Genomic DNA, 12906 nt, shown 5'->3' on the forward strand with positions numbered 1-12906 from the left:
GCAGATTCCGGAACTTTCCACGACAGAAATGTGGGGAAAATGTGTTTTTTTTGACAAGGTTTGCAAGGGATTCTGGGTAACAGACCCTGGTGGGAGGCAGTCAAGTCACCCCATCCTGGATTCCCCTGGGTTTCTAGTTTTCAAAAATGTATAGGTTTGCTAGGTTTCCCAAGGTGCCCGCAGAGCTAGGGTTCAAAAACTACAGCTAGTCATTTTGCCAAAAAAGGGTCATTTTTCACTGCGAAATTGAGGTGTGACCACGTTGCGTTTTGCGCCGTTTCCTGTCGCGGGCACTAGGCCGACCCACACAAGTGAGGTACCATTTTTCTCGTAAGACTTTGGGGGACGCGGGGTGGGTTGAAATTTGTGGATCCACGCAGATTCCAGAACTTTCCACGACAGAAATGTGGGGAAAATGTGTCTTTTTTGACAATTTTTTAGGTTTGCAAGGGATTCTGGGTAACAGACCCTGGTGGGAGGCAGCCAAGTCACCCCTTCCTGGATTCCCCTGGGTGTCTAGTTTTCAACAATGTATAGGTTTGCTAGGTTTCCCAAGGTGCCCGCAGAGCTAGGGTTCAAAAACTACAGCTAGTCATTTTGCCAAAAAAGGGTAATTTTTCACTGCGAAATTGAGGTGTGACGAGGTTGCGTTTTGCGCCGTTTCCTGTCGCGGGCACTAGGCCCACCCACACAAGTGAGGTACCGTTTTTCTCGTAAGACTTTGGGGAACGCTGGGTGGGTGGAAATTTGTGGATCCATGCAGATTCCGGAACTTTCCACGACAGAAATGTGGGGAAAATGTGGTTTTTTTGACAATTGTTTAGGTTTGCAAGGGATTCTGGGTAACAGACCCTGGTGGGAGGCAGTCAAGTCAACCCATCCTGGATTCCCCTGGGTGTCTAGTTTTCAAAAATGTATAGGTTTGCTAGGTTTCCCAAGGTGCCCGCAGAGCTAGGGTTCAAAAACTACAGCTAGTCATTTTGCCAAAAAAGGGTCATTTTTCACTGCGAAATTGAGGTGTGACCACGTTGCGTTTTGCGCCGTTTCCTGTCGCAGGCACTAGGCTGACCCACACAAGTGAGGTACCGTTTTTCTCGTAAGACTTTGGGGAACGCGGGGTGGGTGGAAATCTGTGGATCCACGCAGATTCTGGAACTTTCCACGACAGAAATGTGGGGAAAATGTGTTTTTTTTGACAATTGTTTAGGTTTGCAAGGGATTCTGGGTAACAGACCCTGGTGGGAGGCAGTCAAGTCACCCCATCCTGGATTCCCCTGGGTGTCTAGTTTTCAAAAATGTATAGGTTTGCTAGGTTTCCTAAGGTGCCCGCAGAGCTAGAGTTCAAAAACTACAGCTAGTCATTTTTCCAAAAAAGGGTCATTTTTCACTGCGAAATTGAGGTGTGACCACGTTGCGTTTTGCGCCGTTTCCTGTCGCGGGCACTGGGCCGACCCACACAAGTGAGGTACCATTTTTCTCGTAAGACTTTGGGGAACGCGGGATGGGTGGAAATTTGTGGATCCACGCAGATTCCGGAACTTTCCACGACAGAAATGTGGGGAAAATGTGTTTTTTTGGACAATTTTTTAGGTTTGCAAAGGATTCTGGGTAACAGACCCTGGTGGGAGGCAGCCAAGTCACCCCATCCTGGATTCCCCTGGGTGTCTAGTTTTCATAAATGTATAGGTTTGCTAGGTTTCCCAAGGTGCCCGCAGAGCTAGGGTTCAAAAACTAGAGCTAGGCACTTTGCAAAAAAAGGGTAAATTTTCACTGCGATATTGAGTTGTGAGCACGTTGCGTTTTGCGCCGTTTCCTGTCGTAGGCACTAGGCCTACCCACACAAGTGAGGTACCATTTTTATCGGGAGACTTAGGGTAATTCAGATTTGTAAAGGAACTGTTATTATCTATTGACTTTCGATGCATTTCTGCCTTCCAAATGAAAGGTATTGTGTAAAAAAGAAGTCATTCTAAAAAATGACTGATAATTCTCACGCTAGTATGAGTATTCCCAATTTTAGAAATGTGCAAATATCTACTGTTTCTAAACTCTATATTTTGTTCCCATTTCAGAAATACATAGGTGTCTTTCATACCGATTTTTCCATGTACACATTTTTACAGAATAATTACTAGATACCCGGTACATAATAAAAAACCATTGCAAGTTGCTGCTCAGTTTTTGGCTCTGGGTTCGTCGGGTTCTTGGTGAACCTACAAGTCCTATATATCCCCACAACTAGTAATGTCCAGCGGATGCAACGGTATATTGCTTTCAAAGAGCTGTCATAATTAGAAGAAGTTACAGGTGAAAACGTTGACACAAAAGGCTGTTTTTTTCAACTAATTTTCAATTTATCCTATATTTAACTGTTTGTTTCTATAAAAAAAACCTTGATGGATCTACACAAATGACCCCTTGCTGAATTCAGAATTTTGTCTTCTTCTCGAAAATGTATAGCTTTCCAGGATCCATTATTGCTTTTGTACCCATTTCTGCCATTAACTGGAAGGAGGTCAAAAGCACAAAAAATAGCAAAAATCGGTTATGTCCCAGAAAAATGCCAAAACTGTGTAAAAAATGTTGGGTTTCTGACAAAAGTCAAGTATCCCCGAAAAGCTGGGAAAATGATTATTTCAACCCCACAAACCCTTTTTTGATAACATTTACAGGGAAAATCCCAGATGCTTTCATTTGCAGCCCGTTTTTCTAATTTTTCCGAAAAAACACAAAATTTTGCTGTATTTTGGCTCATTTCTGTGACCCCTCTAGGAGAATCCACAAACCCGGAGTACCTTTAGAATCCCCATGATGTTGGAAGAAAAGGACGCAAATTTGGCGTGGATACCTTATGTGGTCAAAAAGTTACAGGGGCCTAAGCGCGCACTACCCCAAATAGCCAAAAAAAGGCTTGGCACAGGAGGGGGAAAAGGCCTGGCAGCGAAGGGGTTAAAACCTGCTATTCACTGCAAAGGAAGTGCCCAGGGATTACAGGACATCAAATATCATACGTTTCTGCTGCAGGATAGCCTTCTTTAAAGACTTAGCTACTCTCCACACAATGTGTTCATCTTCCAAGAGCTGCAACCAGATAAAAGCTGGACGGCATTGCCTTACACCTTGACGTCTTAAAAGTGGAAGTATCCACACTTTCCTAAACTCTTCATAAAATTTACAAAAAAACATTAAATGAATTGTGCACTGCTCAGAATGATTGTCACAAAGGCAAAGTGTCAAGTTACGTGACCAGTTATTCCTAAGTGGTGTTGTCGTTATTCTGGGGACATTACCCAATCTAAATCTTGTCAGAAACATCCTATCGAAGGCTCCTGGTACAAATAATAGATAAGGCTCCATTCGCATACAGGAGAATTTTAGCTGGTGATGCATGACACTAGGTTTCACCATTTCCTCTGCCATTCTCAGGGAGCCCAATAATTGTAAACCCTCCATTCTCAGTGCCTCTCTCGACACGGCTAACAGTGGTATGATTCGTAAAATATTCCGGGTGACCTAGGTCCTTCATGAATTAATCCAAGGAATCTTTAAGGCCCCATTCAGACCCAAACTATTCTGCATAATATCTCTATTTAACTTTGTCTGCTCGTTGGTCCAGATCCTATGCCACAGGAGTACTGGTTCCAATCTGATGAGATCAGAAATAAAAGAAAGACCCAGCTCCTCGTGGCAAACAAAGGAGGACGTGCTCGGAGGAGCAGAAAAAATATACAGCAAAAGGGAATATTCCACCTGCTGCAGTGGGAGGGTATTAACAAAGCCCCATACTCCTGCCCCATACATAGCGGCTGTGATGCACTTTGCTTTCAATATTTGCAAAAGCTCCCCTGGCGGCTTCTTCCCCAATTTCTTAGCATTCATGATAAGGTAGCACAAAGGGTTAATATGTTTGCTGCAAAGACAATTTACCATGCAGATCACAGAACTATATTTATATGGATAGCTCAGCAGGTTACTGTTTTGTCAGACATCCTTTTGTCACTTGCAGTCCATAAATTCCAATCCTAATACACCACCTAGGAACTGTCACCAAAGAGCTGCATGCAAACTGCATGGGATAGGTTATAAAGTTATGTTTTGCCTTGGTCTTTCATTATCCTAATGTTGCTTAAAAAATGACTTGGTTTGGATGAAAATACATTCTTATTGGTAAAGCCAACCACTGTGGTATGGAATCCAGAGTTTGTGCTTCTTCAGACCAAATATTCTTAAAAATTATAGCCTACCAGTATGGATGACGCAGGGATGTGGAATTCCTATAGCCCGACGCCTGGGACATATTGTTTGGGGTCAAGGGCCACAAGTTTCCATGTGTATTTTGTCCTTTGGACAAGTAGGCCCAACCCCCTACATCACAAACCCTTTGACTGCCAGTTTACAGTACCACATTATGGATCAGGGAAAGGCTTTGCCACCTGCAGTTAAGTTAATATTTGTGTCCATGTGTTAATGCTGTTCAAACTTGTATTTATGGTTCATTAATGCACAGCCTTTATTATTGTGGTGAGTAATCTAAGTACATGTTGTAAGTTCAGACTGTACTTCTGACAGTGGGTCCAGCATAAAAATGTGTACACACCTTTTCAATATTTAGCAATATGAGGCTATGCATACTGCTCCCAGAATGCTCTCTGATTAGATGCAAATATATGCAAAAGCTTGAAAGCAAGATTGATTATTCTTTGCTTTCAAAATAAAATGTTCACAACAAAAATGCAAAAACATTTCGCTAAACTACTGTAACATTTTAGGTACCATTTTCCTGCAGCATCATTTAGGCAAATGTGTTGATGTATGATAGTGTTTCCCAAAAATTATTCATAATGGAAAATCAGTGTAAACCAGTTTTAATAGGATTATGGGAAACAAAAATTAACAAGCATTGATAAAGCCAATAGGTCTGAAATTGTTGGTCAGCCTTTTGGTTTTGTCAATGCGTGACTTGTTTTGGCATGTTTTTTGTAAAACCTTATTGGTGTGGGAGCTACCGGGCCCTCATTATAACAAACATTGGCACAAGCAAAAATAGTTTTGGTCTCAAAAAGCACACATTGCAACAGTAGTTCCTGGCACTGAACAAACGACTATGTGTCGATTATGCTCCTTGTGAAAGAACAGAATGCTGTCACTCACAGTGAAGCTAGCCAACAGAGAGAGAGAGAGAGAGATAATTTTAATATACACAAAATGTCATGGTTAATGCCAGACCTAATCAGGGGCCCAATTATTAAATAAAGTCTCAAAAATGCACTAATGTCCTTGCATTAAGTGCAGATACATGACTTTCATGAATTCACAAGACTTTACAGAAGTAGGCCAAGAAATAGTACTCCTAGAAAATATTTGTGAACTCTGTTGTAGCATGAGCTAATATGCAGGTGTAGATGTGCTCATGCGAAAATCTGAGTGTTTGCCAGTTCACCTTCCCTCCAACCATTTTCTCCCCAACCCTGAAAGAAGTTTTATGTCTGCCATTGCCAGGAGTAAATTTCCAACCTTTCTCAGTATGGGAAAAGATAAGAGAAGAGTTGGTAAAAACCCTTAAAATTTGAAAATTAGTAGGTTTGCCCAGACTCAAAAGGGCATTCCAACCCTGGAACTGATGCTTACCTTCAGCGCTAGTATGTAGATCTGCTGAAACGTGGCAACATAAGGGAATCGCTAGTATTCAAACCCTACTATGGAAGGAGCCCTGGCATAATCAGAGAGGCTATTCCGGAGCTCTTATATAATGAGATTGATGCCATAATTTGTCACCGCATTACATGGCACTAAAGGGACAAGTGGATTTTGTTACAGGACAAGTATATTTATGAAGCAAACTACCCCATGGACAAGTAGATATTTTATAAAATTCCACACCCCTGATGACGTGATTCCTACACCTTGAAATCCACTTTGTTTTATGTAACCTTTCCTATAGACTGATTTACACACTTATGATTCATTGTCTCTGTATAGTTTATATGTGATGTAAAGAGCTCTGACACCCTACACAGGTATGAATAGCGGTATAAATCAAATGAAATGTATTTGCAAGAGGGGCTATGGAGAGGTGAGGGGCACTGTTGGATATTTGTTGGAATCTGTGGAGAAGAAGGTCATGGGGGGTCACAGAGGAAGATTGTCACACATCGTGCCATCAGCGCTAAAGGCGGCCCTGTGTCCTTCCACTTCTTACTTTTTCAGGCACTATATTTTTCTTTTAGTTTAAGCACTCTATGACAGGGTGTATTTTCCAGCTGTCTCTCTTGTGCACTTCATGTTCCTCTTCCTTGCCCTTGTGTGTGTCCCCTTCCCTTATTTTATTTGAAGTTCTTGCTTCCCCCCTGCCCGCCCACCTTCCGTTGTCTTTATTGCTTCCCCATCCCACTGTTGTGCGCGTACTTCCTCATCCCTACTTGCCTAGCTTATGTTATCCTTTTGCATTCCCATTCCCGCCCTATCACCCTCGGTTGTCCCTTTGCTTTTCCATCAATGCCCGCCCACCCTCAGTTATCTGTGTGCTTCCCTATCTCCGCCCTCCCTCCACTGTCCGTGTACTGCCTCATCCCAGCCCACCCCATTTATATTTGTCGCTTGTCCTTCTCTCCCCCACATTCGTCCTTTTCTGCCGCCCTTCCTCCTTATGCCTCATACCCCACCCGCTCCACAACCTAATCTTTTGTTATAAAAAAAAAAAGGATTAGCACTGTATCAAAAAAGTGCATTAGAGCATTATCAAAAAGTGCGTTTCGCGCAACTTTTAATTTCTAATCCATTTCGGACTAGTAAATAAAAAAGAAAAACATTGACAATATTTACAAATGGCAGTGGTGGTTTAGTTGGTAGCACATCTATTCTCTTTGTGCATTTAGTCTATAAATCCAAGTATTGGTGCCCCTCAAGGTTCCACTAACTGCACCCCACTAGCTAAGGTGCCAAAACACTGATGCCTATTCGGACCCAGTGAAAACGTGAAAAAAGATATGTCAACCTCGGCACTCTAGTACCATCATAGTATCAATTCATATAGTTATTTAGCACAAGTCGATTCAAAGTACCAACAGGACATTGATTCTGTTCTGACTGTGACAATTTATTATGAATGTATCACAGAATTTTTAAATCACAAATTTAAAATTTAAAACACAGTAGCAATGTGGTTAGGAATAGACAGCTTGTTCTGACAATCCTCCTTTTTAAGCGTTGAACTGGCAGACGACACGTGTTTCGTTTCTTTGAAACTTTTTCAAGGCTTCTGTCATTGTGTTGCATGGACAAGCACAGATTTTATGTAGAAACGTCCACGTGTTTGGTGTGAGAATCATCTTTTCCCTTTAAAAATAATTTAGGTTGTCGCAAGGTCTTGGGCTATGATATGCCCCTTTCATATTTACACATGACAAAACTCGGGGAGATGCGGCAGTGAGGTATTTTTAAATACGAAAGGGGCATATCATAGCCCAAGACTTTGCGACGACCTAAATTAACTTTAAAGGGAAAAGACGATTCTCACACCAAAGACGTGGACATTTCTACATAAAATCTGTGCTTGTCCATGCAACACAATGACTGAAGCCTTGAAAAAGTTCCAAAGAAACTAAACATGTGTCGGCTGCCGGTTCAACGCTTAAAAAGGAGGATTGTCACATCAAGCTGTCTATTCCTAGCCACATTGCTTCTGTGTTTTAAATTTGAGATTTAAAAATTCTGTGATACATTCATAATAAATTGTTACAGTCAGAACCGAATCAATGTCCTGTTGGTACTTTGAATTGACTTGTGCTAAATAACTATATGAATTTATACTATGATTGTACTAGAGTGCCGAGGTTGATATATATTTTTTCACAAAAAAGAAAAAATGCTTTCCTCATTTTATAGGCGCATGCATTCGTGTTGCTGCACAACTACACTATGATGCTACAGCCACGTCATAGCTTTTTAAAAAACTTTTTTACATTATTTTTAGCCATGCTACAAAGCAGCTGCGTTGTTGTACAGCGTTTATATAAAAATCATTGCCAAGGACTAAAGGTCTCATTAGCTAGACCTACTGGCTTTGCCAGTGCTTAGTGGTTGTGTGGTACTGCTGTTATATGACTTCCCTTTGAGGTTTTGTAACGTCATTTCTTTATAAGCTACTCTGGTGTGGTAGTGTTCTATCTACATCACTCGCCTGCATAGGCATCTTCGGACCCGTCAATGTGGGGTTCGGCGCCCAGGTCCAGGTGCGCAGTACCCCCCATGACCTCGTGCTCCAGGTCTGGGCAATGCTCCTCCTCTTGCCCTGCCCTTGCAGTTACCGCCTCCGCCGCTCTCACGGCAGCTTCTTCCGCCAGACCCAGCTCCTTCGCAGCCGAGTCGGACTCCTCCATGCCCGAGTTTGGCCGAGGAGGCCCGAGCGTCGCTCACCGAAATTAACCGAACTACACAGAGTACTACTACCGGAAACTACCGAACTCAAACGAAGATCTTCTTGCGACTCCCACCGGAAACTGCCGAAGTTCACAGCTCGCCGGAAATTCACGAATTTATCCGAACCGGTTGTCTCCCGAGCGCAAAAGACCAAAGGCTACGGGTTTTCCCGAAATTAGCCGGACCGGTTTGCGTAATGACACACCACCTACGAGCCTCTGACGGATCTCGCGTTGCAGTTTAGGAACGTCGCCGCCATCTTGAATTAGTACTATTGTCGATGCTGACTACTATTTCAAAGGACTAACGAAGTGAAGTGAAGAGTAAAGAGACTTTAAACTTTTAAAAACATACCTGAAGAGCCCATATATTTATTCGATACTACATTTCAGATTACATTATAAGATGAATTTAAATATGTCAATTCTAGAATATGTGTAGAGAATAAGCACAGCTCTTTTTGTTTGGATTATAAAACATGCTATTTTTTTGTATAGCTGATATAAAACTGATACGCCTATTCCATTTTAAGACATTGCCGTTTTTATAATCTTAGAAATTCGGATGAAGCTCATCCTTTGAATGTGCCACATCTCTTGATCGGTTATTGCGCTTTGCAGTCACAGTTTCAGCCTTTACTGCTTCGTGGGCGTAAATGCTAGAGCGCGCTAATAATTTGGCGCCTCGGAGGCGACCATGTTGAAGGTAAAGTCGTGGGTGTCCTATGAGAGACGAGAGGGGCGTGTACTAACCGTCCTCTTTAGACTACAGACTGCAAAGCCAAGATGGCGACCGTTGGAAGAGGTGAGGGAAGAGATGCGTTGCCATCGTTACAATGTTGCAAGACTAGAATCTTTTGGGTGGGCGAGCGCGTGAATATTCTTACTAGGTATACTCATTGAGGGTGGCTATTGTGGTGTTGCATTCTAGTCTTCAGCTATGACTTACGGTAGGTTGTAGGTACTTGCGGCCACTCTTTCGGATACTTTGAAATCCAATTAATTTATTCACACTTATCTATTTATCTGTTAAAAAACCGAGTGTTGGTTTTAGTGTTTATAAAGCACTTTAGATTATCTTGGTATAATTTTGTTTTTATCTTATATTGATTGATTTTTTTTAAAAGTAGTTCACAGAAGTTTATAGACTCGAAAAACTAAAGAATGCAAAACTTCCAGAAGCACAGTTTTAGAACTGAGACAAAATCAATCTGAGAGATCATAGATGGGTAGATCTTGAGTTTATAAGTGGGAGGAAAAACCTGTGACTTATCAGGAAACCTGCAGTATCTCTGTAAACGGCAGTGATGGTACAATGATACATATACACGGCAAGTCCAAAATCGGTAGAACATGCCCTCCTGCCCACCGATCCAAGTATGAGAGGGTACAACGCGGACCAGTTTGATGCAGGTTCACCACAATATGTGTCATGCTTTTTGTTATGGAGGTCATTGATTGTCTAGTGCAGTGTTTCCCAAACTGGGGTCCGTGACACATTCCCAGGGGGTCTGCAGGCAGCAGTTTTAAAAGCACTGCAAAGTTGCTTGTAGAATTAGCAGTTTTCGAGCAACAATAAAAATGTCAAGATTACACTAGTGATTAATGTACCTGCTGGAGAGAGATGAGAGTTTTGTCCAGTGGCAGGTTTGACTTATCTAATGTAGCACAGAGGGTTAATATGCCTGCTGCAAAGAATGCATACCATGCATTTAAAAAAAACAGTATTTTATGTGCATAGGTCAGTGGGTTACAATTTTTGTCACAGATATTCTTTTGTTACTCTACAGCTTATAAGAGACAATCATAATCTAGCACAGTGACCTATAAACTGTCATCAAAGAGCTGCTTACACACTGCATGGCACAAGTTAGTAAGTTATGTTTTTTTCCCAGTCTTTCATTATCCTGATGCTGCTAAAGGGGTTTATTTGGGTGGAAATACATTTTTATTGTTAAAGTCAATGCTAACCACTGTGTTATGTTCTGAATCCTGAGTTTGTGCTTTTCCAGACCAAGCACTCTTTAAAAATGCCCACCAGTATGAATGACGTGAATCATACACCTTGTAGTCCCCTTTGCCTTATGTAACATTTTCTCTACACTGATTTACAAGTATGATTCATTGTCTCCATATGTGTGTGATGTAAAGTTTAATTCAATATACAATTATAAATGTGTTGTAGAATGCACCATTGTATCCTATATTTTCTTAGGGGGGAGAGCCTAGAGGTCAGGCTCACTCACTGCATTTGGTGTGCACTGTATGGGTACTGGTCTGAAAACATTTGCCAGAGCTGCTTTGGGTTTCCACTCAGGCCCTGGTAGAACTCTTTCAATATAAAATACTAAAATCCTTAGTAATTCGAGTATTTGGTTTGTGTGCAGATTTGTGTTTATTTTTTTCGAATTACTGTTTTAATGTTTGAAATTTAAATCATACAGATTGCTGGGGGTCCCCGGCTTCCAGTGGTGAGTCAATGGGGGTCCTCAGAAGTCAAAAGTTTGGGAACCACTGGTCTAGTGAAGTAGCTGTCTTGGGCTCAGTTGTGTCTCCACACATAATTCAGCGTCCGAGACATGCTTCTACTTTTCAGGTTGAGGACCAGCTGCTCTTCACATCAGGCAGTACACGTTATCTTCATCCAGTGCCCTGTCGCAGAAGCCCAGTCCTCCTACTCCACACAAAGTCCTAAGCTTCTTCCTCACCTTGGAAAAACAATAAGTCCTAGAGTCCTGTTCCTCTGTCAAAACTCTGGAGAAACAGAAGTACATATGCATTTGACGTATTGGTCCTGAAATGCACGGTTCTATGCCTTCTCTGCTCGACAGGTGTAAGAGCAAGCACCACTGACTGCTCAAAGGAATTTGTATTGTCAATGGAGATTTGGGGTCGCAGCAAAGGAGGATTCTGCAGAGTTTACCAGAATGTGTACTGACAGGGCTACTGATTAGAAAGCCAGAGTCAGCAGTAGCTTTTCTCTAAGCCGAGCTATCAAGCAGCACAATCAGTGTTGGTTAGTACTTTGCTCTCCAGTAGAGTATCATTTTGGCATGATATAAATGTAAAGTTACTGAACCCTCAGGTTTGGGCTGCTGGGTTCTTCTGAGAAAAGCTACATGAGAAATACATGACCCCAAAGGCAACTTGGCCGTCCTTAGAGGTTACTATTGAACCAACCAGCTTTTAACACACAGTCCATGCACGTGATGTACACACCATACTCCACCACCTTACATGCATGGCAGCAGGAAGGGCGTCAGTCATGGGAAACCGAACATATTGTATAAGTAGAGAGTGGATAGACTCCTCTCCAGGGGTACATGTAGAATGGCTCATGTCCACCCAGTCCTACAGTTTATAGTGATTTGTTGCTGAAGCAACACACGCACATATGATGTTCTAAAGTGGGCTAGCAGATGGTGAGTTTGCTGGTGGAAAACAGAGAGTCAGCAAGAAGGGTTCTCAAAAGAGCAGGATTGCACAGATATCAGCATGGTGCAAGAATGTTCATGTGTCCAATGTAGTAAGTACCCTGTTCTTTATAGAAATCCAAATAAAATGTGCTGAAGATAGCCCAGGCAGAAGAAATGGTAGGTGTTGGTATTATATATGAATCACACATAGGCAGCATACATTCAGAAGTTTAATAGTCTATCCAAGGCACCAAGGTTATTCCAGAAAATGAACACTGGGTTGCTTTGTTGTACTCAATACTGAGTCATCCACCTCAAAGCTCTTCTGGTCAAATAGGTGGAGGTGGCCTAATTAAGTTCTAAACGACCTTGTAAGGTGTTCTAATGCTTTTAATAGACGTTAAATTGCTTTATGCTGTCATTACGATTCCAGAGGCCATTTGAAGTAGAGACACACCGTTTTTTATTGCTAGTAACGAAGCCCACATACACCCTTGTTAGTAAGTTTAAAAAAAAAAAAAAAAATGACTCTTTTACTCTGAAACTCTACTGTTGGAAGGTCCACATGTTTCTGACATGGCCAGTAATTAATGATATCTGGCAACGGATCTTTGAGAAAGTTTTAGATATATACCAATTGAATATAATCTCTTCTTCATAGACATTTTCAGTTTTGATTTTAAAATGCCTACATGATGTAGTTCTAGGGAATCCCAGTGCTTCACCTGAGTTCCTCAGGGTGTCACTGAACCATTTTTAACTTGCTAGCTGAATCTGGCCCCTTCGCCTAACCAGTTTAGCAGCCTATTTTTCTCAATGATATCGAAAGCTATGAGCAGGGTGAAGAGCATCAACATGGCTAAATCCACACAACAGTTGTTCTTCAGCATCTAGCAGCGGTGAATCAGTGCCTGTGAAAGCCTAATTTGGTGTCTCCCAGCAAGCTATATGGTTCTAGGTAGTTAAATAGTTGGACAGTGACCACCTTCTCCAAAACGTTATTTAGGAGTGTGGCACCTGTAATGCGCAGATAGCTGACTTGATCATGGCTGTCCACTACTGCTTTTTAGGAG

General features: G+C 41.9%; 2 protein-coding genes across 16 annotated transcripts in view; one reads left to right on the forward strand and one right to left on the reverse strand.

Annotated features, from left to right (window-relative positions):
* The window catches only part of DEAF1 (DEAF1 transcription factor), a 357225-nt gene extending 348608 nt beyond the window's left edge, over positions 1-8617 (reverse strand). For 4 of the 7 annotated variants that reach the window (XM_085644850.1, XM_085644849.1, XM_085644848.1 and 1 more), the window contains exon 1: positions 8180-8617. In XM_085644850.1, the coding sequence (XP_085500976.1) occupies positions 8180-8378 (199 nt within the window). In that variant the 5' untranslated portion in view covers positions 8379-8617. The remainder of the gene's footprint in view (positions 1-8179) is intronic. The other 3 variants (XM_085644852.1, XM_085644851.1, XM_085644853.1) reach the window with 2 other exon arrangements.
* Positions 1-12906, forward strand: part of TMEM80 (transmembrane protein 80) — a 298952-nt gene that overhangs the window by 152885 nt on the left and 133161 nt on the right. The window contains exon 1 of one of the 9 annotated variants that reach the window (XM_085644855.1): positions 8968-9367. The exons of the other annotated variants lie outside the window; for them this stretch is intronic. Within the exon in view, the coding sequence (XP_085500981.1) occupies positions 9358-9367 (10 nt within the window). The 5' untranslated portion in view covers positions 8968-9357. Of the gene's footprint in view, positions 1-8967; positions 9368-12906 lie in introns of those variants that run through there. 9 annotated transcript variants of the gene reach the window in all.

Source organism: Triturus cristatus, chromosome 3_1, assembly GCF_964204655.1.
Source record: "Triturus cristatus chromosome 3_1, aTriCri1.1, whole genome shotgun sequence".
In the NCBI taxonomy this organism is placed as follows: Eukaryota; Metazoa; Chordata; class Amphibia; order Caudata; family Salamandridae; genus Triturus; species Triturus cristatus.